The sequence below is a fragment of the Mus caroli genome, unplaced genomic scaffold (assembly GCF_978045245.1).
Source record: "Mus caroli unplaced genomic scaffold, Mus_caroli_1 scaffold_1, whole genome shotgun sequence".
In the NCBI taxonomy this organism is placed as follows: domain Eukaryota; kingdom Metazoa; phylum Chordata; class Mammalia; order Rodentia; family Muridae; genus Mus; species Mus caroli.
The window spans coordinates 153,264,849-153,289,907 of record NW_028227256.1 but is presented as its reverse complement, the minus strand read 5'-3'; the positions used below and the strand labels follow the sequence as shown (position 1 = coordinate 153,289,907).

The 25,059-nt window shown below is 50.3% G+C and overlaps 1 protein-coding gene across 1 annotated transcript; it reads left to right on the top strand.

Moving 5' to 3' along the window:
• Positions 1-1,615: 1,615 nt before the first annotated feature.
• Lhx4 (LIM homeobox 4) lies at positions 1,616-25,059 on the top strand. The gene is made up of 5 exons (XM_021167239.3): positions 1,616-1,881; positions 16,305-16,507; positions 21,672-21,826; positions 22,204-22,375; positions 24,434-25,059. Exons 1-5 carry the CDS (start codon positions 1,616-1,618, stop codon positions 24,826-24,828), a joined length of 1,191 nt encoding a protein of 396 aa, XP_021022898.2. The 3' UTR covers positions 24,829-25,059.

Below are 25,059 nucleotides of genomic sequence, written 5' to 3'. Positions count from 1 at the left end.
TGTTGTAAAGAGTGCCGTGAGAACCATGGGTATGCAGGCGCCTCTATTGTGTGCTGTCTGCCCTTCCTTAGGTTATATATTCAGGAATGGTGCAAACTGGCATATGCCAAGTCTATTTTTAGTTTTTTGAGGCACAGCCATGGGATTTTTCATAGTAGCTGCATTCATTTATATTCCTTTCGACAGTCACTAAGGTTCTTCTCCACACATCCTCTGCCTTTTTTGTTTTGTTGTTTGTTTCTTCACTGTAGACACTCTGTTGAGGGTGAGGTGAAATCTCAGTGGCCATGTAGGTTTTGATATGTTGGTTTTTTCCCTTGGTAACACTTTAAAAATACTATCTCACTCTTGAGCATGACATGCATAGCAAATGTTCAGGATTCACGAGCTGTTCAGGTTTAGTACTTTTGTCAACATTGTGGAGCAAGGAAGGAGGAAACACAGAACCCTACCAAGTGAACGTTGGTAGTGAGAGTGGAAGCAGTTGCTATGGAGCAGAAAACCTTGCGGAACTGGACTCTTGTGCCAGGCACCCGCTAATTGCTGAGAGAGAAACATTGTTCCTATCCCTGGGGACCCCTCTTTCCAGTGGGAGTAATTATGTGCAAACAATTAGCAAAAATTAATTATAACAGATAGGGAAAGTCATAGTTGTAGAAGCTGGCCCCTGCAAGTGTGTACATGGGGGTGGGGCAATGCTTGGACCTTTATGTGTTTACTCTTACTATCTGTTACATTCCTCTCTCTCTCTCTCTCTCTCTCTCTCTCTCTCTCTCTCTGTCTAGGAGTATAGGAAAAAATATCTAAAGACTCTAGCACAGCCATGGAAACCTGGTCATTTTACAGATTTAAAAAAAGTGCTCCAAGATATTATCAAACCTCAAACAATACCTTGATGGAATTGTCAGAGCAGCAGGAAGTCACTGATAGAAAGGATGGGGCAATGGTTAGAGTTCGGTTGCAGGCAACAGACCCCCACTGTCATTATTGTAGTGGACAGTGGTTCATTGCTAAGTGCTGAGTGACTTTCATCTTGGAGGAGCCACCTTAATGTTGAATGTGCAGGGACAAGCCTTTCCCTCTAGAACGTCATTGCCTTGGCCATGATTGGTCAAGGTACGTCGACCATAGCTCTTCTTTGGCTCTCCTGAGACCCACACTGGTATGATACAAGGCTGTTCCTCAGCTGTCATCCATTTACCGCAGTTCTGAATGAAAGTTTCTTTCGATACCTCTGGTTGGTGAACTTCAATCAAAGCACAAGCTGGGAACTGGGGATGTGGTTCAGTTGTAGAGTACTTGCCTAACATGTGAGACCCCAATTCTATCCCTGCCACTTCAGAACCCACGCTGGAAGGGAGTCTGGAAGACCAAAGTATAACTTTCCTGTGTGAAGCATAGGAAAAAAACATCACCAGGGGCATGGTGTTTGAGTCATGGCATGTCTTTCAGCTCATGAAGAGACTGAGTTTCCCTTGAGCATCCTCAGGCCTGGATCTTGGCTTAACCCCACTCCTGGTAGCATTTGCTTCTCAAGCCAGATGGCCTTGGTCCATGCCTAGACGCTTCACATTGGGATGGTGTTTTAATACAACTTCTACCCAGTAGTGAAAACATGGCAGCCTGGGGGTGGGGTCCCTTGAGGCACCCGTTTCAGGGCCTGGTCTGGCTGAAGGCTCATATTCTCTCCCTCTCTCTTCCCTCTGCAGAGATTCCCCAGTGTGCTGGCTGCAACCAACATATCCTGGATAAGTTCATCCTGAAGGTCCTGGACAGACACTGGCACAGCTCCTGCCTCAAGTGTGCAGACTGCCAGATGCAGCTGGCTGACAGATGCTTCTCCAGGGCCGGCAGTGTCTACTGCAAGGAAGATTTCTTCAAGTGAGTCACAGCCTACTTCTCCTCACGGCTGCCTCTGCCTTCTCTCAGTGGGGAGGATAGGCCCCTTCGTTGTAGTCCCCCCCCCCCGTCCCATTGCAACCTGGGAACTAGCATTTTGACCTCACCGGGGCTCTTCAGAGTGGAGATCTGACAAAGGGCATGGGCTAGGCTTCACCAACTTCACTTTCTGTCTCAGTGAGTTGGGGCTCAGCGTTTGCCCAATCAGGAGACTCTCATAGCATAAGCTCTTAGCTCGTGCCCTACACCTGAAGGAGCATTCAAGCTGCTTTCAGGCCTCAGAGGTGAGGGGAGGGTGCCAGGGTCCATAGGTTTCATTGTCTGGATTGTAAACAAGACAGTTAGTAGCCCAGCCCTGCCTGGGCTTGAAACAACTTGTTGGCTGTGGTCCTTTAGTCAGTTACTTAACTTTGATATGTCTCAGTTTGCTTATCTGTACAATGGGGCTGCAAATAGAGCTCTCATTTCACATTGGCTTTAAATAGAGTAACAGGTAAAGTTCTTGGGAGGACATGTCACTTGACATTGACTTTAAAGACTGTCCTGGACTTTCTATCCTGGGACTGAGTTCATCAGAAAAATCCCGTTGGGGCTTTGGGCAAGTGAGAGTCTCCCAGAATTTATTTTCTGCATCATCTAGTTCCTTCCTAGGACCCATTACCTGAGGCTGATGCTTTAGTCAACATGGATCATCCAGCCAAAGGAGAACCAAGCCCAGGGTGTGGGGGTGACACGTTAGTGCCATTAAGCCCGGTGCTCCTGAGTCTTTACTCAGGAACTGAGTAAAGCAGGGCTGCCAGGGAGGCTCATCCAGGCCTGCAGCGTTCCTGACCAGTGGCCAGCTGGGGGAGGGGCAGTCACAGCCTCCTGCTCACATGTGCTGGAGACAAGGAGGAGGAATGGTGGGAAAGTCTGAGGCTTTTCAAATCCCTTCCATGGACCTGAAGAGACTGATCCTGTCTCTTCCTTTCTTTTCCTTTGGGGTGGGGGTGGTTACTGCTTCTCTTCCTTCCCATCTTCCTCTGGTTTTCCCACCTCTTGCTCTCCCTGTTTCTGTTCCCCAGTGGATGACAATGTTGTCTCCTGTCTTGCTGCCTCAATGGTGCCCTGGCTGGGCAGTGTGGCAGTCCTTGTGGGTTGATTCTGTTGGTATTGTATGTTTCACTGTGTGTGTGTGTGTGTGTGTGTGTGTGTGTAGAGTCAGAGGAAGCTGGGGAAGGGGTAGCTTCTTTTGTGATGAGGACACCACCCTGCAGTTTGTCCTTGCATTTGGGGAAAGCCTCAGAGAGCTCTAGAGGTAAGGCAAAGTCCAAATTACCTTCTCAGACACCCAGAGATGGACCTGAGTATTTAGACGCCCCTGGTCAGACAGCAGACTCCACATGGATTCTGGCTGTTCTAGCCTGGCAGTCCATGGTCACTGGTGTGGTAAAGGCAGAGGCTGTTAGGGCCATGGACCAGGTCTTCCCTCCTCAGGATAGTCTCAGGATCCTGTCTAGTTTTGACTGTGTCCAGCTTTATAGCTTGGGAAAAGGAGTGGGATGCAAGGGTCTGGGAGAAAGTACCTCCCTAGAGGGAGGTCTCCCTAGATCCAGGAGGGGCCTTTGTGAGGCTGGAGAGGGATCGCCATACCTCTTCTTCACTCAGGCGAGTACCCCAGCCCTGCCTCCATGGCTCTCTCATTTGTCCCTTTCCTGGCCTTGTATAGCAACAACTCCTGACTCATCCTCACCTGCTTCCTGAAGTTCACAAGCCTCTCCAGACCAGCTGCCTTTCCTCGCAGCGCAGGACACAGGTCACAGGTTGCAGGTCGCAGGTCGCAGGTCAGGATCCCAGCTTACTCTTCCCCCAGGGCCCCTTCCTTACCCACAGAACTGCCAGGCAGCGTTCTCGGAGGCTTCTGACCTGGGCTTCCAGTTCTCGCTCACTGCTTCCTTCCTGCTTCAGCACAAGTTCCAGGGAGGAGGATTACCCACCATATTCTATGGGAGCTCAGAGAACAGCTCGTGATAGTAGGAGCACGGGGAAGCATCCCACCCTCCTCCTCCTCCTCCTCCTCCTCTTCTTCTTCTTCTTCTTTTTCCTCTCTCTCTCTCTCTCTCTCTCTCTCTCTCTCTCTCTCTCTCTCTCTCTCTCTCTCTCTCTCTCTCTCTTTCTCTTCCGGCAAGCTTGGTCCTCTTGCGCCCCGTCTTATCCTTGGTGGCTGAGGACCTGTGTTGTTTCTCCACATAAACCCTTGCCCACAGACTGTTGTTACGTTTGAGACGCATACAGTAAACGCCAGAGTGGGTTTGCAAGGGCTTTGGCGAATAGTTTCTTCCGCGTTTCGCTTGGTGTCTTGGGGAACGCAGGTGTAATTATTTCCTTTGTTCTGCAAGACTGCTCAGCTGAGCTGAGTCCAGGCTGATGTGGAAGGAGCTGGCCACAGGTTCAGTGCTGAAGCAGGCCATTAGCGTTGTGAGGGGTGTTGAGAAGAGGGAACTTACAGCCAAGGCCATTAGCCAGAGGGGAAGATTGGCACCTCCCAAGCGTCCAGTGAGGAGGCTTGATTTATGAGCCTCATCTAACTCTCTGGGACTGAGGCTTCTTGGGCACGAACTGATGCCGAAGAAGATCCCATCTTAGGTAAGAACAGGAGAAAGAGGGAGCAGGCTATCACCTGGGAACCCTTGCCCCCGCCCCCAAAAAAGTGACAGGTACCATATACTCTCCTGTCAGGCCACAGTGTGCTCTTGGATATGGGATCTGGGAGACTCTGATCAGAGCCAGGAAGAATCCTTTCTCTGTGCTCTTTGGAGAACAGAGGAAGAACTGTGGTATTTTCTGGCAGCTGCTGATAGTCCTGCCCTAGGACAGGGACAGGAATCAGTGGCTCTGCTGATTGGCACTGGCACTGCAGTTCTAAGATCCTGGGATAATCTGCCCGCAACAAAGAGCAGGACAATAACTTTATTGTTTTGCACAGCTGCAGAGTCGTTCTTCACGTGTGTTTTATGTGCAATATGCAAGTCAAGAATAGGATGTAGAGAGTGAATGCCCTCGGAGTGTGTACTATCTCTGCTGAAAAGAGCAGGAACTGAGAGAACACCCCCCCCCCCCCCGCCTCCATTAGGGCTGGACAGTCCTTCCACCAGGGAGCTATGGCAATACTGGCCACAGGCAGCAGGGGGCGATGTTGTTGTATACCCGAAGGAAGAATTACTGCGGGGAGATCGGAGAGTTTACAGGGCATTTAACTTCTGACCTGCTCAGTAATATGGGTTGGTTTTTCTTTTGTTGCTGTTTCTTGCTTTCTGGGTCTGTAGCTCCTCTTCTCCAAAGGAGACAAAATCCTCAAGCCAAATGACACATAGACATGGGGCTATGATTTACTGAGTCCAGGCAGTCCTAGGAGAGCCACCCTCCATGCAGCAGGCACCCTAAAGCCTGTTGCACGACATTTGTTACGAAGGTCCTTTCCAGACCATGTGTTCAACATGTCTCCTTGTAATAGGGCCAGGGCCTGAGGAGAGTAGGGTTCTGAGAGCAGTTCTTCTGAGCTCCCTCTCCATCACCATCAAGGTGACAGACGGGGCACCCTGAGAGTCCCCTAACTGAAGCACAGTGCACCAGGGTGGGTCCCTGCTCTAGCAGCCCTGTTCCTGTACTGCTACCATTAGCTGATCCCTTCGTATCACTGGGCTCAGTTGCTTTCTTTAGGGAAAGTGAGAATTCTGAGGTCACCTGCTGTAGAAGACCCGTGGTGCATAGGACCATTCTGCAAAATGGAGTTGTAAAAGCAGCTTGGTGAACCCAGATGGAGCTTGGTAGCATCTGTCTTATCTTTTACTAGCCACCTGTCAGGAAAAAAAAAAAAAAGCAAGCACCCAGCCTTTCTATGCCTCTCAGGAGTGCACACTGACTTCTAGAATGGACAAGCATGCCCTCATGGCTTTAGGGGTTTTTTATGACTGACTCTGGGTGCCTTGTCCTGATGTGGAAGACATGGCTGTTAGAACTTCCTCTTTCCTACCTCTCCTATTTGCCCTCCTTCCACTTTGAGAGCTTCTGATAGAGATGGCTTGCAACTGTCTAGAGTGGTGCACATCCAGGTAGGGCAATGTGGCTAGTGTGGAGTGTGTTCACAGTGTGTCAGGGGCTAAGTCACAGAGAAACGGGTTCTGTTGACTGATGTGGCTTGGGAGAGAAACCACGGTGCTTCCGATGCAAAAGCAAGCATGGCTGTGGAGTGGAGGATGCTGGAGTTCATTCATACAGCACCTGGGTAAAGGGAAGGCTTCTGGGCCATTCCAGGAGGTAGGGAGTTCCAGTTCACCTGGGTGACCAGGGATCTGTATTCACACCTGCCTGTCAGGGCCTGTGGGAGACAGGCTCAGGCTTTCTAGGGTGCTGTGGTCCTGGAAGACTCCTATCTGAAAGGAGGGGGGTACCTCCTCTGAGCCTAAGGCTTTCACCCTGCTAAGGGGTCTCTGGAGAGGTGAAGGACACAGCTATGGGGAGCTATGTGGGTGAGCATTCTCTTCTGCTTTGCCAGCCCCTCCCCCAGCCAGTCAATCTGCAGGTGGCTGTCAGCCAAGGGCAGGTAGGCAGCGTCCTTGGGGCTGTGTGATTTATCCCTGCAGTTCGGGACGCAGTGTTGCAGCATGCTGGCTGTTTGGCTGCCACAGGGTGGTTTTCCTGGCTGTGCACAGGTCTTTGCTGGTGTCCTCCACCTGGTCCCTCAGTGACCAGGACCTCTCTATTCTTCATCGGATTTGAAGGCAGGAGCCCATAGAATATGGCCTCATCATTAAGAAACAAAGGCTGGCCTCTCCTTGCATGGACTTCATAAAAGGGGTGGGGGTTGGGCGTGAACTTGAGACATCAGACTTCATTGAGCCACTCACTTGGCCGCGTCTAAGGAGGAAATAAGAATGTCAGCCCCTTTGAGTTACTATTAGGCTTAAGTAAGATGAAGCAAGAGATAGCTGTTTACCATTACGAGCTATTCTCAGCAGGGCAGTGATGGTGTGTCCAGGCAGAGGTAGGAAAGCAAGAGAGAAAGCTTGTCCTAGGGTCACAGGCTAAGGCGATAAGGCTGCAAAACGCCTGGGGCCAGACAGTGCTCTGGACAGAGACTGTGGCAGTGGCAGGTCATTGTAACAACGGATTTTGATGTGGGATTAGGATGGGAGTCTGTTTCTCTAGGTCAGGACCATACTGGGACTGGTACTGAATGCAGTCTGGGGCCAGACTTTTGCTCAGTCACCTTGTGTTTCTGATAACTATACACCTACTGGGGACAAACAGACAGACACTTAGACAGAAAGACACAGTCACATTTAGACATGCACAGAAACACACAAACATATACACACAGAGAGACACACACACAGTACCGAGGAACTTGCAGGCAGGAGGATCTCTTTGACATGTGGCTTTCCATAATTTCTGAATAGTTTATAGTCTAATTCCCTTGCTAAACAAATTACACCTTTTAAGGTAACGATCGGATGGTCCCGATAGTGCCTGTGTGCATGGATATTTGTAAGACTTGGACACACTGAAGGGACCAAGCCACAGTCATTTGTGACAGCCAGTAATCAAGACAGAAGCAATTACTTAGCCCAGCAGGTCTCCCAGGGGACCAGCAGCCATATATCAGGTGGTGATGAGCCCAGGATTATCTGACCACCCAGAGCCCTTGAGTTCAGCTGTGCCCTATGTCCATCCTCTGGAGCCCAGTCTCCCGACATCTGTGGAAATCACATCTCAGGATCTCCTGCCATGGGGGATTCTTTGGAACCAAACAGTTGCAAATCAGCTTGGGGGGCAGATGGCACTGGGCTGCAAAAATGAGGTCCCCAAGCACAGTGGATCTGGGTGACACGGGAGTGGCAGCTGTGGGCAGCATTAAGGCCAGCTGTAGTATAGGCAAGCCTTTTAATTCTCTCCTTCACTCTCATTCCTGTCCATTTGGGTGGCAAGTCACAGTGTTTCACCTCAAAGCCTCTTGTCATTCCTGCTGCCCTGTTCCACAGGTTCCTGACAGACACTTCTGCATTACCAATGCCATCAGATGGCCTCTATCAACCCATTTATCCCTTCCTGCCAGGCTCCTCTCTGATCAACTAACTCCCACCACCTCCTGGCCCCACAGTCTTGTGTCACCCTCTGCTGAGTCTCTAGCCAAGGTCACTCCTCAGTTGTCAGAGTCAGTGTCTGATTGTGACTCTGTTTCCAGAGAACTTTCTATGTCCCCAGAATCCCACTTTGAGAGGGAGAAACAGAAGAGGGTTAGATTCTGTGGTCCGTGGTAGCAATGAGCAGAGCAAAAACCAAACCAAACCAAAAACCCCTAAGGGACAGGGTGGCACTCTGTCTCCAAGTTCCCTTTCCACTGTGCTTGGGACCCAGAGCTCATCAAGCAATCTCTAGCTGCAGGGGGAAAGCTCGGGGGTGTAAGATTTCCTGTGTGCAGATGCATGGGGCAAGAGCATGGTCCCTGGCCAAGAACAAATATCTAAGGTGAATCTTCTTCCCAGGCTGAGCCAGCCCCTTGGCAGAAGCTGACTAACTCAGAGTAAAGGGGGTTTCTTAGGCCTAAAGAGTTACAATGGACCGAATAGCCGACCGTTCCAAGTCTATTGTCATCTATGAAACTGGAATAACAATGTCAACTACCTACAAGGCTGTTTGTTGAATGTTTTAATGAGGTTCTCCAAATGACATGCTTGGTGCATTACAGAACTGCAGGGGGCTGGGCAGCACCCCACAGACCAGACACTGGCCCTGACAACACCAGTGTGACCTTGGCCAGAGATTCAGCAGTGGATGAAGGGGAGCCAGACTGTAGGGCCAGGAATGCTGAGCTTGGAAGTTTCACGAGGCGATGGGAGTGAGGTGGCCAAGGAAGGGCTTGGCAGGAAGGGACATGTGGGCTGGAGGAGGTGCAAGGGGGAAGGATGGCTTTCTGAAAGCTTTGGGGGCGCAGGTCCTCTGTGCCCAATGACTTCCTAGGAGAGGGAGCGTGTGGCCTGTGTATCCGTTACTTTTCTCACTGTTGTGCTGGAAGACCCAAGAAGAGCAACCTGAGGAAGAAAGGGTTGACTTTGACTTCCTGTCTAAGAGTCCATCCGGCAGCACAAGCGTGGTGGTAGGAGTGGGAGGCAATATGGTTTACACTGTGTCCGCACTCAGGAAGCCGAGAGGAGTCAGTATCGGTACTCACTTTCTCTATTTTATTCAGTCCGGAATGCCAGCCTATGGAAGGGTGTGGCGCACATGCAGGGTGGGGACTCCCTGCTTAATTAAACCTTCCTAAAAACATCCTCTTAGGGATGTCCGGAGTCTTATGTAATGATTCTAAATCCGGTCAAGGTGACAATGGAGGTTAGCTGTCAGGCACTCCTAACTCTTTCTCACTGGCTGAGCTGTGTGGTCTTGGGCAAGTCACTGCCTGTCTTTGAGCTCAAGTTTCCTTCTCTATGAGCTGAGGAGGTTGGATTAGGTAACTCCTTCTTCTCAAGTAACATTCATCTCAGAATTACAATATTTCCATACTCTTTAAAGTAATTTACAGTATTACATTAATAGAGCAAATAATTGTTAGGCATGGTGGTAACACATGCCTTTAATCCCAGCATTTGGGAGGCAGAGGTAGGTGGATCTCTGTGAGTTCAAGGCCAGTCTGGTCTATAGATTGAGCTCCAGGTCAGCCAGGGCTACATAGTGAGACCCTGTCTCAGAAAAACTAAATAATGTAACATCAACAATAATAATAATAACCCAAATACAAAGCAGATCATGGGCCGAGGAGATGGCTCTGTGGGTAAAGAGGATGGTTTGCAAGTGTGAGAACCCATGTAAAGCCAGATTTAGCAGCACGTACCATAATCCCAGCACAACTGTTATAAGGTGGGAAGCCGGCCATCTCTAGCCAGGTATCCTGGCATATGCAGCCATAAAACAGAGTCTCTATCTCACAGAAGGTGGAAGGCAAGGGCTAACACTCGAGACTGCTCTCTGACCTCCACACATATGCTACAGCATCTGGATCCCCCCCAAACATGCACACACATATACATACTACACAAACACTGAATACACACATTAAAAGATCACAGTGGGGGCAATCCTGGCACCATGGACATGTGACCGTGTAAATTGCATGCTGTCAGCAGGGGCTAGCTATGTCCCCATCCCAAAGACTCTCGTGTACTCTGGGTGTGATTCCCTTTTATGTGTGGATTAGGCTGGCCATAGCTGGGTAGAGCTTTATATGCCCATGACATGCCTGTGGCCTTACGGTGGGTGATGATATATGTTGGAAATATTGGTACATACAGTAACAGTAAATATCAGCGACTCACCTGTCAAGTGCGGTGATAGATAAAAGAAATACATGTAGGAAGGTGTCAGCCGAGAAAAGAATATACAGCCAGCTGTAAATCACCGCCACGCAATTAAAACATAACATCAAGTTAGGCAGTATTTTGTTTCCTTGGGAGGGTGGACAGCGCATCGTTGGGTGGCAGCTCCTGCACACAGGAGGCTGAACTGGCCTGGTGCCCACTGCCTGCCTCCCAGTGGCCGAGCACGAGGGAGGAGCCCTGGGGAAGGGCTCTAGGATCCAATCCCATCACCATGGTTCTCAGCTTTGAGGTGGTGGTGCCTTATCCATCTCTAATCTGTAATAGGCTCTTGTGTGGATGCTCTAGGAGTGGGCACTCATGTGTTCTTGGAACCCAGGCTCTGCTCTAGGACAGGGACACATTTCTAGGGATAGAATGCTGGGCTCAGGGAGCAGATGAGGGCTGACCACTGGACTTAGCAATGTGAGGCCGTATGTGACCTACCAAGGGCAGGCTTGATTATCTGGGCAGCATACTGAGTGGCTGGATTCAAGAGAAGCCTGGCCCAGAGATACTGGAGTCATCAATTCTAGACCTCCTCTGAGGCATTTGCTAAAGGAAGTAGAGAGCTGTATAGAAGGTGGGATGGGGTGTGGAGTTTGCTCTAAAGGGTCGTAGAGAAAGGTGTGGTAGGTGACCATTGTAGGATCAAGTATCAGAAGAGTGTCATTTGTCCTGTGTGCTCAAGGGAAGGGTCAAGGAGACAGAGAGAGTGATGCCCAAGGCAGAGGGGACAGATGCTTGGGGAAATCTAACCAGGCACCTGTGTCTGAGGGAAGGTTGGCTGTGAACAGAAGTAGCTCAGGCCAGCTGTAGGAAGCCAGAAAAGTCTCCTGCTACCACGGTGGGTGGGAGAGTGGGTTGGGATGGTAGATCTCTTTCTAGGGCTACTCTTTGGGAAATCAGAAACTGGGCCTATGTTGATGTCCAGGGTCCTCTTGGGGTGTGTTATCATTTCTAGGACATCCAACCAGTGAGGTGGTATACTTTTCCTCAACTCTGCTTTCCTTCAAGATACCTCTGCTTTTGGGGAGAGGGGGTGAAGGTAGAGAGAAGCCAGGAAAGCCAGGGGGTATGAGGGAAGGATCCATCAGATGGATGTGGAATCTCTGCTGGACAGATAAAACTGAGGCCACAGGGCTGGAGTGTGAGAAGCAGAGGTAAGGACGGTGACAGCACAGTGTCCTGGAGTCGGTGCTAGAGGGCATTCTGAAAAGAGTGGACAGGGGGATGTCATCCCACAGTGAGATGACTGGGGACAAGGTCTTGGGTAGACTATTAGAATGAGCAGCTGAGGATGGGTCACCAAGGACTGAGTACCGGTGCTGAGGTGACAGTGAGGGCCATGGGGAAGACAAGAGGGTGATGAGGTGAGGGCCTGGTTGTGGGGAGTGGTGGCTTGTGTAGTCACAGGGTCTGCCGTGCATAGGAGCTTGGGGAATGGGGACACTTACTGCTGTTTTGGTGACCACAAAACCATTGTGTGGATCTGGTCACATGACAGCTCTTAAAACCATCGAAGAGTGGGATGTCTGTAGTGTAGGACTTCTGTGTTCTGTCTCCAGGGCCTATCCACCGTTGTCTTTCCACAGGATCCAGACAGTGAATGTGTCCTTGCACTGGTGAATGCCCCATCCCAGGCCCAGCAGGATCAGAAGGGTTGTCAGAGACAGGAGCTCAGACCAGGGGGCACAAGGATAGAAGGACTGGCCCTTCCTGGGGTCAGAGGTAGTGCTGAGAGATGGCTCTGATGTCTTTGGCACTTCCTTGGTGGGTACACATACTGTTGAATGAAGGCTACTACAACAGTCCCTGCCTTATAGGACTGGGGACCCTGTGGCTCAGGTGCTTCTAAGGACATACATGTAAGGGACATGAGGTCCTGTGTTCAAGCTTGATTTTAGTCAGGGGGACTGAACCAGCTTTCTGTTGCTGAGACGAATCCATGTGAGAAGCAACTTGAGAGAGGAAAGATAGGCTCCCCATGTCTGGAGTTTCCATCTCATTATGGTGGAGACAGCATGGAGGAGCTGTTAGCCTTGGGTTGATGAGGGAGTAGGGAAGAGAGGTGGAGCAATCATTGCCAGCCTTCCTCCTTTTATTGCACCCAGGACCCCCAACCAATGGGGTGGTGCTATCTACCTTGAGGCAGGTTTTCTGCCATTTAGTTAGCTCTCTCTGGAAAACACCCTCACAGATGCAGGCGGAGTGGTCTGAACTAACCTCCCAGGTGTCTCTCCTAAGCCATCTCAGGCACCAGATCTGTGTTTGTCGCCGTTGATGCTGGCTGTGTGCCCCGTATTGCTTAGGAGGCGTTGAGTTCAGATCCTTGTGTTTTCATTTGTTGCTGGCAAGCTGGAGGAGCACAGCGCCTCTCTCTGCCCCAGCTCCTCATCTGTTACAAGGCATACGGTACAGTACCCGGTTTTCAGCTGGGACGCTCTGGGGACATCTGAGGGATGGCTGGTGACAATGGCAGCAGTTGTCCTTGTTTTAGTAAACTTCAGAAAAGCTTTCCTCGGGAGATGTTGTTTTGCTCTTGGGAACTGTTCTTCCCTGGCAACTCAGGTACATCATTCATTCATTCATTCTGAGGATCTTGTTGCTTCCCTACTGCATGCTAGGTGAGGATAGGAAGAGGGGCTGATGGGAGGCAAGCCTGATCAGCAAGTCCCTCTTTGCATCCATTTCTCTCTCTGTAGCACTGTTTAACCCTAGTGTCTTGAGAATTCGAGGTATTCCCTCCCCCCAGCCCCAGCCCCCAGTCCCTGCCATGCATTTCTGTGCTTGGATAAGCACTAGCTGCTGTCCCATGAGCCTTAGTGAGGCACAGTTGGCAGGGATAGCCTTCTGAGAGTGAGCCAGGGTGCAGGATTTGTGGAGTAGGCAGTGCCTACACAGTAAATACTCGATGATAGCACCGAGGCAGGCACTGCCTGGAAAACCCCCCAGAAGCCATGTTCTGCATGTTCGTCCATGTTTGTCCACCTCTTCCCTCACTCCAGCATCCTTAAATCCAGTCAGACTATTGTTGGGAAGATTGGCTCTCTGTATAGCAGCCACGCTCAGAATTTTAGTTTATTTTGGGCCTAGTACTTTTTATTTCTCTCTCTCTCTCTCTCTCTCTGTGTGTGTGTGTGTGTGTGTGTGTGTGTGTGTCCAAGGAGGTGAGAGAGCTATGAGCTTCCTAAAGCTGAGGCAGTTGTGAGCTGCCTGGTGGGTGCTGGGAATTGAACTCGGGTCTAATGCAAGAAAAATATGTGCTCTTATCCACTGAGCCATGTCTCTAGCCTAGGCCCAGGATTTTCTAACACAGCAGTGTGTTACATTATTGCTGGTCACATGACAAATGTGTCACCTGCCATAGCTTCTTCATCTGTGACTATTCCTGGTCTGATATTGGACACTAGAGTCCATTGTCTTTGTCACATACAACCTGCCCCACCCCACTTAATCTGGAACCACTGGCTGTGGCTGGAGTGCTCCTTGAGACTGGGACAGGCCAGGGGAGCACCAGGTCCAGGACGGTACACAAGGTACCCACACAAGGATCCTGTTGGCCATGGTTCAGGAGAAAAAGGTATCGAGGGGCAGCTTCTACTTCCCACTGGTATAAATCCCACAATCAGAAAAATTGCTTCAATGGCTGAAAAGCACTGAGCAAGTCCATTTGTTTTTCATTTTCCTTGAGCACTTGGACCCGCGCGCATGAATCACTGTCGGGATGAGATTAAATTTATCCCCGGTTATCTTTCACATCTCTATTGCTCTGGTGTCAGTTGGCTTCTGGCGACTGACAGCCCAGCGGCTTCTTAGAGGCTAGCAGAAATGGCTTTCTTGTGAGAGGCTGCTGCAGGGACCTGCTCTGCTCTGGTGCCTCCCCTCAGCCCTCTCCTCCTTGGTAGGTAGGATTGGTTTGAGAGAGGTCTTCCCTGGAGAGAGGCTTCTGCCCCCACCCCCGCCCCAGCATTTTCAGCAGCAGGTGTGGATGGGCACCCCCATTTCTTCTGGAGCTTCTTGGAAGGGTTGTGGTGAGCATGTCAGAGGCAGTGTTCTTTGGCGAGGGTGGGCGCAGAACTGTTGAGAACATTTTCTAGTGACACAGATACAGGCTTCCGTTGTGTCTGCCTCCTGTTCCACTGTCCCATACAGAAGGACACACGGCCGCTTGCACATGTAGGACAGAGCTGTTCTGCCTCTTGGATTTAAACTGGGAGCAGCTGCAGCTTTGTAGCCTGTGGAGGAAACCTGGACACTATCCCTGTTCTGGGCACTTGAGGCTGGTGGAGACCTGGCATTGTGCTCTGTATGCTCATGTTTAGCCCTCTGTGAACCATCTCTGATTATTATTTTTTTAAATTCAGCAAATAGAAACTGCTCTTCTTGGTTCTGCATCCCTCTGAATGTCTGATAAAAGCCCAGGCTCCTCTGAGGCAGGATCCTGACCAAATTGGGGGGCTCATAAGGCCCCAGACTACTGCTCTGTGAGGCTAGCTTTCTCTAGAGGCACATCTCAGCCCCTCATACCCAGCCCTTTTCTCGCATAGCTTCAGAAAAGCAGTCACACCGCAGGCTGTTGGGGAATTACTCTTGATAAGGAAACCTCTGCTCCTCTCCAGGACACCATGTTGGGGGAGGGCTGTGGAAGCCACAGCTGTCCATGCCTGTTGCAGGCCTCTGCAGCCCCCTCATCAGGTATCACTGCTGCATAAGAGACCCATCATTCTGCATTAATCTGGGATTCATCATGATAGCCATGACCATAATTAATTTATTTGGTATTAATGTGGATGAAATATGTACTGTCCTTTCAGGGGAAATCAGGCTGCCTATAAGCATTAGTTAAGAGGACCATTAAAATCAAACCTTCCCCAGATCCATTAGGCAAAGTCTCTCATCCTGAGGAAGATAAAGTTCTGGTGTGTGAAGTGTCATGAATAATTAGGTTGATTGCTGTTTTAAACTCTGCCCCAGCTTCCCGGCCCCTCCTGCCTCCCTCCCTCCCTCTTCTCCCTCTTTCCTTCCAGACCAGGGCAGAATTACCTGTGGTCAACACCCCCTTTGCTGCCTTGTCTCTAGCAAATCTGGCTGGCTTCTATAGCCACTGTTGTATGGCTCTGTGTGTGTCCGTGTCTGGGATGCGGAGATGGACTTCAAAGATCTCACTGGATGCTGCTTCCAATGCATCATCCTTCCTTTCCCTTTGTGGCCCTGGTAAAGGGTGGCAGTGGATGGCATCCTCTTGCCTTCCTGCCAGTCTGGAAAGTGTTCGAACAGAGAGCTGCTGGCAGCAGGCTTTTCCTAAGTGAGGTCTGCAGATTCCTTTCTGAAGCATATTCTAAGGGTTTGACAGTGTGGCTTCCTGGGCCTACCTAGGACCATGACATCGCAGAGCTGCGTGAAAAGAGTTGTGCTTTTATTCTGTGTGCTCAATACGTGTGTGTGTGTGTGTGTGTGTGTGTGTGTGTGTGTGTGTGTTGGGGGGGGCAGTGTTGAGCATTCAAAAGGAATGGGTGGGGAAGGATCGCCCAGCCTCGTCCTGCTGAGAGTGTGTGGACACACGCATGTGCTGTCCCTCAGCCAGCCACACAGGGCTCCCCTTATGGGAAACCTTGCAGAAGGCTATGTATGCTAGACTGAGCGTTCTACAGCATACAGGGTCCCTACCAGGCTGGTCTTTTAGGAAAAGAAACACCACAGAAAGCAGGTGAAGGGTGGCTTCCTGCTCTGGCAGGCACTTAGAAACCCCTCCACTGCCTCCATGCACTAAGGGTGTCCCTGAGGACTCTGGGGTGTCAGCCTTGGGAAGGGGACTGAAGACTCTGGCTCTGACCCCTCCTCCCTATCCCTTGTTTGCTATAACAGCACCCAGGACACAAAGCAATGAAGCTATCAGGAGGCCCAGAGTACCCGTAACCTTTGGTGTTTCACGGAGTGGTGGGTGGGGGAGGGTTGATGAGACCCCAATCTCAATCGCCCTGTTTTTAACTTCTTCTACTGCTGCCCTGATAGACGCTTTGGCACAAAATGCACAGCCTGCCAGCAGGGCATCCCCCCGACCCAGGTGGTCCGCAAGGCTCAGGACTTTGTCTACCACCTGCACTGCTTTGCCTGCATCATCTGCAACCGGCAGCTGGCCACGGGGGACGAGTTCTACCTTATGGAGGATGGCCGGCTAGTGTGCAAAGAAGACTATGAGACAGCCAAGCAAAACGGTAAGCAGAGCTGGCCCTGCTCATGCTCCTCCAGCGCCTTGCAGGCTCTGTGCTATGTGCGGAGGTGCTTGCCTCTCTCCATCCCTCTTACCCAGTCCTCGGGACACTGTGGATGCTCAGCCTAATCCAAGAATTGTCACCAGAGCTCCACTCAGTTCTGAGCAAACTCCAAACCCTCAGACCTTGCTGGCTTTGTGAAGCATTAATAGAGCTGTAGTTATTGAGAGTTGCTAAGGTCCTTATGAAGTTGTGAACTTGGTGGTCTCCTGGCCTGGAGCACAGCTGGTGGGCTGAGGGGTGGCTGGGAGCTTGCTGTGGGAGTGTGTGGGGGGAGTATATTTGGGGTACATACCTCCCTTGTCATCTCATTCCTCACAGGAGGAAGCCAGCAAGAGCTAAAGGACTTGCAGGGTTGGCTTGTTTTCAGTTGTCTCCTTCTTCTCCTCAGACTGTGGCTCAGGGGAACTGACTCTTGAGTGCCTGGAGCCCTGAAGCTTGAGCGAGTGTGTCAGTCAGTCAGACAGATAGAAGGTCTGTGGGTTGGTCAGTCAGTCAGTCAGTCAGTCAGTCAGTCAGAGAAGTCACTGAGAGGAGCCATGTTTAGGGAGACTCAATAGTATGATGGCCTCTACCTCACCTCAAGGCCACAGCCTGCACTGCAGTGGAAACTCGCAGCTCAGTATAGGTTGAGGTCAACCCTCAGTGTTTCCCAGACATCCCTGGGAACTTGGCCTTAGCTGGACAGCCTGAGAATCTGCTGTGCTTATCCTCTTTGTCATAGCCTCAGAGAGCAGAGGCCTTCACTGTCTGAACAGGGCTCAGACCCGTGCATGCCCCGTACTCTCCCCAGGAAGGTCAGTCCTGACTCTCACTTTCCTGAAAGCACCCCTGACTCTCGGCTTCTCCGTAACAGCTCTGCCAGTATCATGTCCTGCATCTTAATCTAGAATTGAACCAAACCCAATCTAGGCTTCTTAAGCCATGACTCCCAGAACCTCAGGGTCTTTTGCCCTTGACTACATTTTTATCAATTCAGGTATGTCTGTGGAAGGCAGCTCTGTTGATGGTCTGGGTGTGATGGAAGCAAACCACCAACCAACCAACCAACCAACCAACCAACCAGCCAACCAACTAACCAACCAACCAACCAACCAGCCAACCAACCAACCAACCAACCAGCCAACCAACCAACCAACCAATTCCATTATTTCTTTCTAGCTCTTTTCTGGGCTCAGTTACCCATATTGTCTGGGTCTGATAATACATGGAGAAGTTAGATTTTTGTGGTGGGGAGCAGGCTGAGGTAATTCTTCAGGGCGCTGTGGTGAGTCAGCGAGGCCAACTTTGGTTTTGGCAGGATGGGACAGGAACCTCCTCTCTCTTGGGGACTCCTAGCTCTGGCCTCTCTTGGTGGATTGAAGACATTGGTCTTCTTCCTCCAAGACCAGAGACCTCTATAGATCCCACCCAAACCTCTGCCTTGATGTGCTCATTCACTCTGGTTCCGTGGTTCTACACCTTCCCAATGCTATGACCTTCTAATACAGTTCCTCACATTGTGGTGACTTCCAACCATGAAATTATTTTTGTTGCTACTTTGGAACTGTAATTTTACTACTGTAGAATGATTCATACTATACATATCTGTGTTTTCCAGTTGTCTTAGGTGACCCCCAAAAGGATTGAAACCCATAGGTTTCTCTAGTTCCTTAAAGCTCTGTGATGCTGCCTTGTAATCCATCAGGATGTCACAGAAGGTGCCAACACAGAGCTAGCGAGGCAATCTAGAACTCTGATGACCTCTATCAGACCTTCACAGAAGCAGTGCCTCTCCTGGGCCTGTCCTGGCTTGCATTGTCAAAGACCTCATGTTGACCTTGTGTCTTCTCAGCCCACAACCTCCTGGTGCTGTGGATGATCCCAGCGAGGAGGGAGACTGTCACAGGGGATGCAAGAATGGCATCACAGACATTGCCATCTTACGGAAGGAGTTTGTCCCACTGCAGCCTTCTGTAGGACACTGCAGTAGGGCGACAGTATCATGTCCTGCATCTTTTTTTCTTTTTTTATTTTTCTTTTCTTTTTCTTTTTTTTTTTGGTTTTTGGTTTTTGGAGACAGGGTTTCTCTGTATAGCTCTGGCTGTCCTGGAACTCACTTTGTAGGCCAGGCTGGCTTCGAACTTAGAAATCCGCTTAGAAATCCCAACACTGCCTCCCGAGTGCTGGGATTAAAGGCATGCATCACCATGCCCAGCTCAGGTCCTGCATCTTAATCCAGAATTTGGCCAAACCCAATCTAGGCTTCTTAAACCACCACTCCCAGAACCTCAGAGTCCTTTGTCCTTGACTACTATTCCTGGGGGAAGAAGACCAACGGCCTCAGAGAGGCCAAAGCTAGGAGTCCCCGAGAGAGAGGAGGCTCCTGTCCCATCCTGCCACAAGCCAAAGCCAAGGTTGGCCCCGCTGGCTCACCACAGGGCCCTGGAGAGTTGCCTCAGCCTGCTCCCCACCACAGAAATCTACTGGTCTTGGCACCCAAGGCTGGGTGGGCAGCTTACAGGCTTGGAGCTTCTCTGACAAGTTGTATAACTGGCTAGGTCTCAGCCTTGCCACACTGGGGTGTCTTCTGGGGCTAACTAGGCAGTGGCTTATAAAAGGGGGAAACAAAATAAGAGCAAGGGCCTAGCAGAGAGAAATGTAGACAGGAAGTGAAGTACGCTATAGGACTAAAAGCAGCCAAAGGTCTGGGTTCGTGTTTCCCAGGTGTCCCTTGCCTCCAGCTGTCAGACAGGCGAGGGCCCTCCTTCCCTCATGTGCAGGGACCTTGACGTGGTAGGGGATATTTGGCTGTTTTTAGTTGTCATTCCTTCCTGTTTTCTTTTTTTGGTTTTTTGAGACAGGGTTTCTCTGTGTAGCCCTGGCTGTCCTGGAACTCACTTTGTAGACCAGGCTGGCCTCGAACTCAGAAATCCACCCGCCTCTGCCTCCCGAGTGCTGGGATTAAAGCCGTGAGCCATCACGACTGGCTCCTTCCTGTTTTCTAACCTCATTTCAGGCTCATAATTCCCTCCCTTGAGCTAAACAAAGGGTCTCCTATCAGCGATTTACATAGTAGTAGGAATGGCTTTGTTCATTCATCTCATCTCCTTTGATATTTACATTTTCAATATAATGACCCTGCATTTTATGTCAGGGACAAGTTTTAGGAGACACTGCATAATTCAAAGTGAACATATGTTAAGGCTAATTTTCCATGGGGATTAATGCTATAAGTGTGTGTTGCTGGGATGTATTCTGCAGTCACACCGATCTATAACCAAACTGTATTTTGCTTTAATGCTACTTTTTATTTTCTCAGCATTATCTCCAGTACCTTGCTGAATGCTCTCTCCTAAATTAACAGCCCAGGGTGTCGTGGTCTTGCTTGGCCTTCTTCATCGTGTTTTTATCACATTTAACTTCCGCACCAAAGTTATTGATTTTTGGGTACATTTTTCAGCATGAGCACTGCCACCACCACTTAATGAATACTTGGATGACATTGTTATAGGATATAAAAAAGATTTTAAATTATAATAACAGCGAATGTTAAAATAACAGCATAATAGTTCCCATAATCACATGAAGAAAATCCTGTGGGTGTGGGCAGGGCTGCTGTACCAACCAGCCCCCACCATGGGGAAGGGCACGGACACGGGCTGTGAGGAAATGTGTTCTAATTCACTTGGCCAACCTGCTCTGAAACTAAATGACTCTCAGGAATTGGGTCCCCTCCCCTGCCACAAGTATATACACACATACATACACTGCCATACCACACACATACACCCTGCTATGCACATACACATACATCCTCCTATGTACACATACACACCACACACACACACACACACACACACACACACCCTGACACACAATACCCTGACATAAAAACACACACACCTTGACACACACACAAGCACACAAACACCCCCCCACACACACACACACACTATTTCTTTTGAGGAAGGGATTTTCGTGTTGGCCAGGCTGGCCTCCAACTTGTGGGATCTGGGACCATAGGCTTATACTTTTTGTTGTTGTTGTTTCATGATTTGGAAGTTTTTACTTGAGGGCCATCTGCATATTTTGAAAGCACATCACCTCATTTATATAATTTAGACTTACATCATCAAACAGTGCTCTGATGTGAGCTCTATAAACCTGGTGGGAAGGGCTGAGCCGTGAGCTGACTCCCAGAATCTCCTAAAACTAGGGACTGAATGCATGTAAGTTTCATAGCAAACTTGTACACAGTAGGCACTTACTATATGTTGGCCATTATTGTTCCTAAATAAGAGCTTTTTTAAAAGGAAAGGGAGAGGGGAAAAGGTAGGGAAAAGGCAAGGTCACTTGTGAGGGCCCCTAGAACTGGGGGAGTGGGGTTGCACTTTTTTCTTGCCGATCCTATTTTCAGCTTTCCCCCAGGCATGCTGGGCAAAGCCTAGTCTAAGGGCTGGCAGACAGACAAACTACACCTTGTGTGAATCACTGATCCCAGGATGTCACTCTGTGACCAAATGTAACAACCCAGCTTTAACAAGAACTTGAGGCTGACTACTAGAAACCCACTGAAGACTTTTGCTGACCAGTGTGTTGCCCTAAACTAGTCCTTAACTAGTGCTTTTCAGAAAATCTGACTGTGACCCACAGCTTGAACCCCATTTGACTTTTCAATTAAGTGCCTGTCTATGCTGTGAAAGTTAAGCAGATTTCATGGACCAGTGTGTGTTTTATTCAATTTGTCCTATGAGTTTTGAGAATTAAGCTGACTTCATGACTCCAGGGATAGGGGCAAGCATGGATGAGGTGGAGGCTCCCCTCAGTTGTGAGACCGGCTAGGCTGGCAACTGACCTCGGGGCCGGCGGAGCAGGATGCTCTGAAGAGGTGAGGGCACAGGCTTCCTGAAGTAGATCAGAACAGACTATATCTTGGCTCCTTCCTTTGACAGCCTGAGAGGGTGTCTGAGCAGAGTATTCCCCAGGACAGTGTCCCTGCGTGGGGTGTACTCCCCCACGAGACTGCCTAGTCTTCCACCAAGGTTGTGTGGAGGAAGGAAGTGGGGCAGAGGATGCTCAGGCTACTTCCGCTCAGCTGATCGCATTATGGTGGTTTTCACTACAGATGACTCGGAGGCTGGGGCTAAGCGACCGCGGACCACCATCACAGCAAAGCAGCTGGAGACACTAAAGAACGCATACAAGAACTCCCCAAAGCCTGCCCGGCATGTGAGAGAGCAGCTCTCCTCCGAGACAGGCCTGGACATGAGAGTAGTACAGGTGAGCCTGCGCTGCTTTGACCCTGAGTGATCTACGTCTGTGTCTCCCGCCTTGGGACACGAGTGACACCTGGTGAGCAGTGGCACTAGTGTATAAGGGAGCTGAGTTCTGGGCTGTGAGGCTCAGGCGAGGAGACAGTGGGCACCCAGGAGACCCCGTTTCTGAGACCCCCCTCCCCCCACTGCTCACTCCATCTGCCCTCTGCACACAAGCTTTGCAGCATGCGCTACTTGGTTCTGGCACACTATCAAAGCTTTGGCCCATTTTCAGCCACCTGCCTCGAGGGTCCGGGGGCTTTGGGGACCTCCTGAGTGTTATTCTTGTGGGCCCGGGGTCTTTAGGTAACCCCTGAATGTTTCCCCTTTGCTTTGTGGCAGGTTTGGTTTCAGAACAGAAGAGCCAAGGAGAAAAGGCTAAAGAAGGACGCAGGGCGCCATCGCTGGGGCCAGTTCTACAAGAGTGTCAAGAGGAGCCGGGGAGGCAGCAAGCAGGAGAAGGAGAGCTCAGCAGAGGACTGTGGGGTTAGTGACAGTGAGCTGAGCTTCCGAGGTGAGCAGGGCTGGAGGGGTGAGGCCCTGGGAGACAGGAATCCTGGCCAGCAGGAGGGATCTTTCTGATGATAACCTCTTGGCACAGGATTTTCCTAGGCTTTCAGTAAAGGGTGAGAAGGGTGTTCGTGGCCCTTCCAAAAGGGGTGAGGAGTAGAGTACAAGAGAACAGTTGCTGAGATACCGAGGGCTTGGGGTCCTAGGGATCCAGCCTAGCCCGGGCCTGGCCCAGAGGCCCCTCCCACTTCCCTACTGTCGAGTTGCCCTCAGCAGCCCACTCAGTTGTGAGCAGATGGCCCTCAGTCTTTGGCCCAGCCCTCCTGCACCTCTCCCTTTGCAGGGATACTGAGCCCCTCCCACGGGCCCCTAGAGTAAGCCGGTCCTCCAATCCTGGTTGCAGGAGGACATGCTCAACAGGCCTTTTCCTGGGAAATCAATAATGTGAGTGCATGATGGGGAACTGGCTGCGTTTCTGAGACCCCCCTCCCCCCACTACTCACTCCATCTGCCCTCTGCACACAAGCTTTGCAGCATGCGCTACGTTCAAATCTGTGCATCAGCAAAATTGCAAATTATCGCATGAGTGGATCCTCAGGTTGTTTACAAATAACCACGAGTGTTCTTGGTCACCGAGCCCTCAAATACAGAAGATTTATTTATTTATTTATTTATTTATTTATTTATTTATTTATTTATTTATAGTAGGGAGGCCAGAGTCCTGAACCAAGGATCAGAAACCCAATTTCTAGTGTAGCTCTGTCAAAGCCATCCGTTTCTCCTGAGCCTCAGTCTTTACCTGGGGAATCTTTACCCATCTCACAGAGCTGTTATGGACATCTATGGACACAACCAGCTGTGGATGTGCTTATGGAAAGATAAGCACCCCTCTGTACATGACGATAAATGGATGGCATGGCTGTTCCCATAGTAGCCTAGCGTAGGGCCAGCAGGTACCAGGCGAAGGGCCAACTCAGCCATTTTACAGTGGAGGAGTCTAACCTCCACCTTCCTGCTCCCTTGGAATGACACGTGCTCCCTCTTTTGTAATGTTTGTGAGTGGAATGTGGGGATGAGAGAGACAGGGTGTTGAAGTCTCGTCACAGTGTGCCAGGCCAGGTAGACGTGGGAAAGGAGACTGGAGAAAGTTGCTTACCATAAGCTCAAAGCTGTGAAATCTCTGACCACAGCCCAAGCTCTTAGAACACAGTGCTTAGGACCCAAGGAGGGCCAAGGAGATTTGTGCCATTGCCAGGCCTTTTGGCAAGATTGGGAAAACAGGTTAATCCCATCTGAGCTGCTCCAATCCATACCTGGAGCACAGAGGAGCACTACCTCTCATTTCTCTTGGGTACAGGCGGGCCTCTGGGTATAACATGTTCTCTCTGGGTAATACACAATCTTGTAATTCTTAAGACTCAACCTGCTCGACTCTATTCGAGAGAGAAATTCTTTCAGCAAATTCCATTAGATCCCCTTAATGAAATTCTTCAAGAAACCAGAAGGTCCATTTACCTTAATCCAGTCATTCTTTATCCTCAGTAAGTAGGTTATTGGATATGGAAAGGAACTGAGTTCTTTGATATTGAATTCCATTTTTTGGGTGGATCAGGATTTAACATACAGGCCTGAGAGTGGCTCCCAGCCATCTTTATCAAATGGGCCTGTTTCTCAACCAGGCCAGACAAGCACTTGGCTTGGTTTGAACGCCTTCGGCGTAAAATGGACCAGCATAGTTTCCATTTGTGAGAGAATGTGGCCCACCAAACCATGGCAGGCATTCATACCCCTCAGGGTAGCCAGGGTATTGCAGAGCTCCTCTAGACCAACAGGCTCCCCAGCCATGGCGCCTGGGGGTTTAGGTGCAGGGACTCCTTGTTCTCCTTTTGGTCTGGGTTGGTCTTCAGATGTCAGGCTGACATGTTGGTGTCTGACCTGTGCTTGGCAGGGAGACAGCTGCTGCCCGTGGGCATCCCTCCTGGTCGTTGTATTGCTGGTTTTAAAGATCAGGGACTGCAGAGTCCTGGGCACTGACAATAAATCTCCGTTCTTTTGTCCACAGAAGATCAAATACTCTCAGAGCTTGGCCACACCAATAGGATTTATGGCAACGTGGGGGACGTTACAGGCGGACAGTTAATGAATGGGAGTTTCTCCATGGATGGGACAGGACAATCCTATCAGGACTTGAGGGATGGGAGCCCCTATGGAATCCCCCAGTCTCCATCCTCCATATCGTCCCTCCCATCCCATGCTCCTTTGCTCAATGGGCTGGATTACACCGTGGACAGTAATCTGGGCATCATTGCGCATGCAGGGCAGGGAGTCAGCCAGACACTGAGAGCCATGGCTGGGGGACCCACCTCTGACCTCTCGACAGGAAGCAGTGTAGGCTACCCTGATTTTCCAACTAGCCCAGCCTCTTGGCTCGATGAGATGGACCATCCTCCTTTTTAGACTTTCCTCGTCACCCTCCTTGTCCTCCTGGTATGAGAGAATGTCTTCAAGGATCAAAAGTACGCCAATGTGAATTTCCATTATTTTCAATGGAAGTCCTCCGCCGATTCCCAGGAGGCGGAGACCACACTAGGATACTGCTTTCTTGGGAAGAGACAGGAGAGCAGCCTCATCTCTACCACAGCACAGGGGTGGACAGCCTAGAACTCTAAGGATGCTGGCTTGTTGGCT

Bases quoted from the DNA above. Each gene is read 5' to 3' on its own strand.
- Lhx4 (XM_021167239.3), top strand. From the start codon at position 1,616: ATGGCAGCCTGGGGGTGGGGTCCCTTGAGGCACCCGTTTCAGGGCCTG. The intron at 16,508-21,671 runs GTAAGCAGAGCT...TTTTCACTACAG, and splicing joins TGAGACAGCCAAGCAAAACG to ATGACTCGGAGGCTGGGGCT. The intron at 21,827-22,203 runs GTGAGCCTGCGC...GCTTTGTGGCAG, and splicing joins TGGACATGAGAGTAGTACAG to GTTTGGTTTCAGAACAGAAG.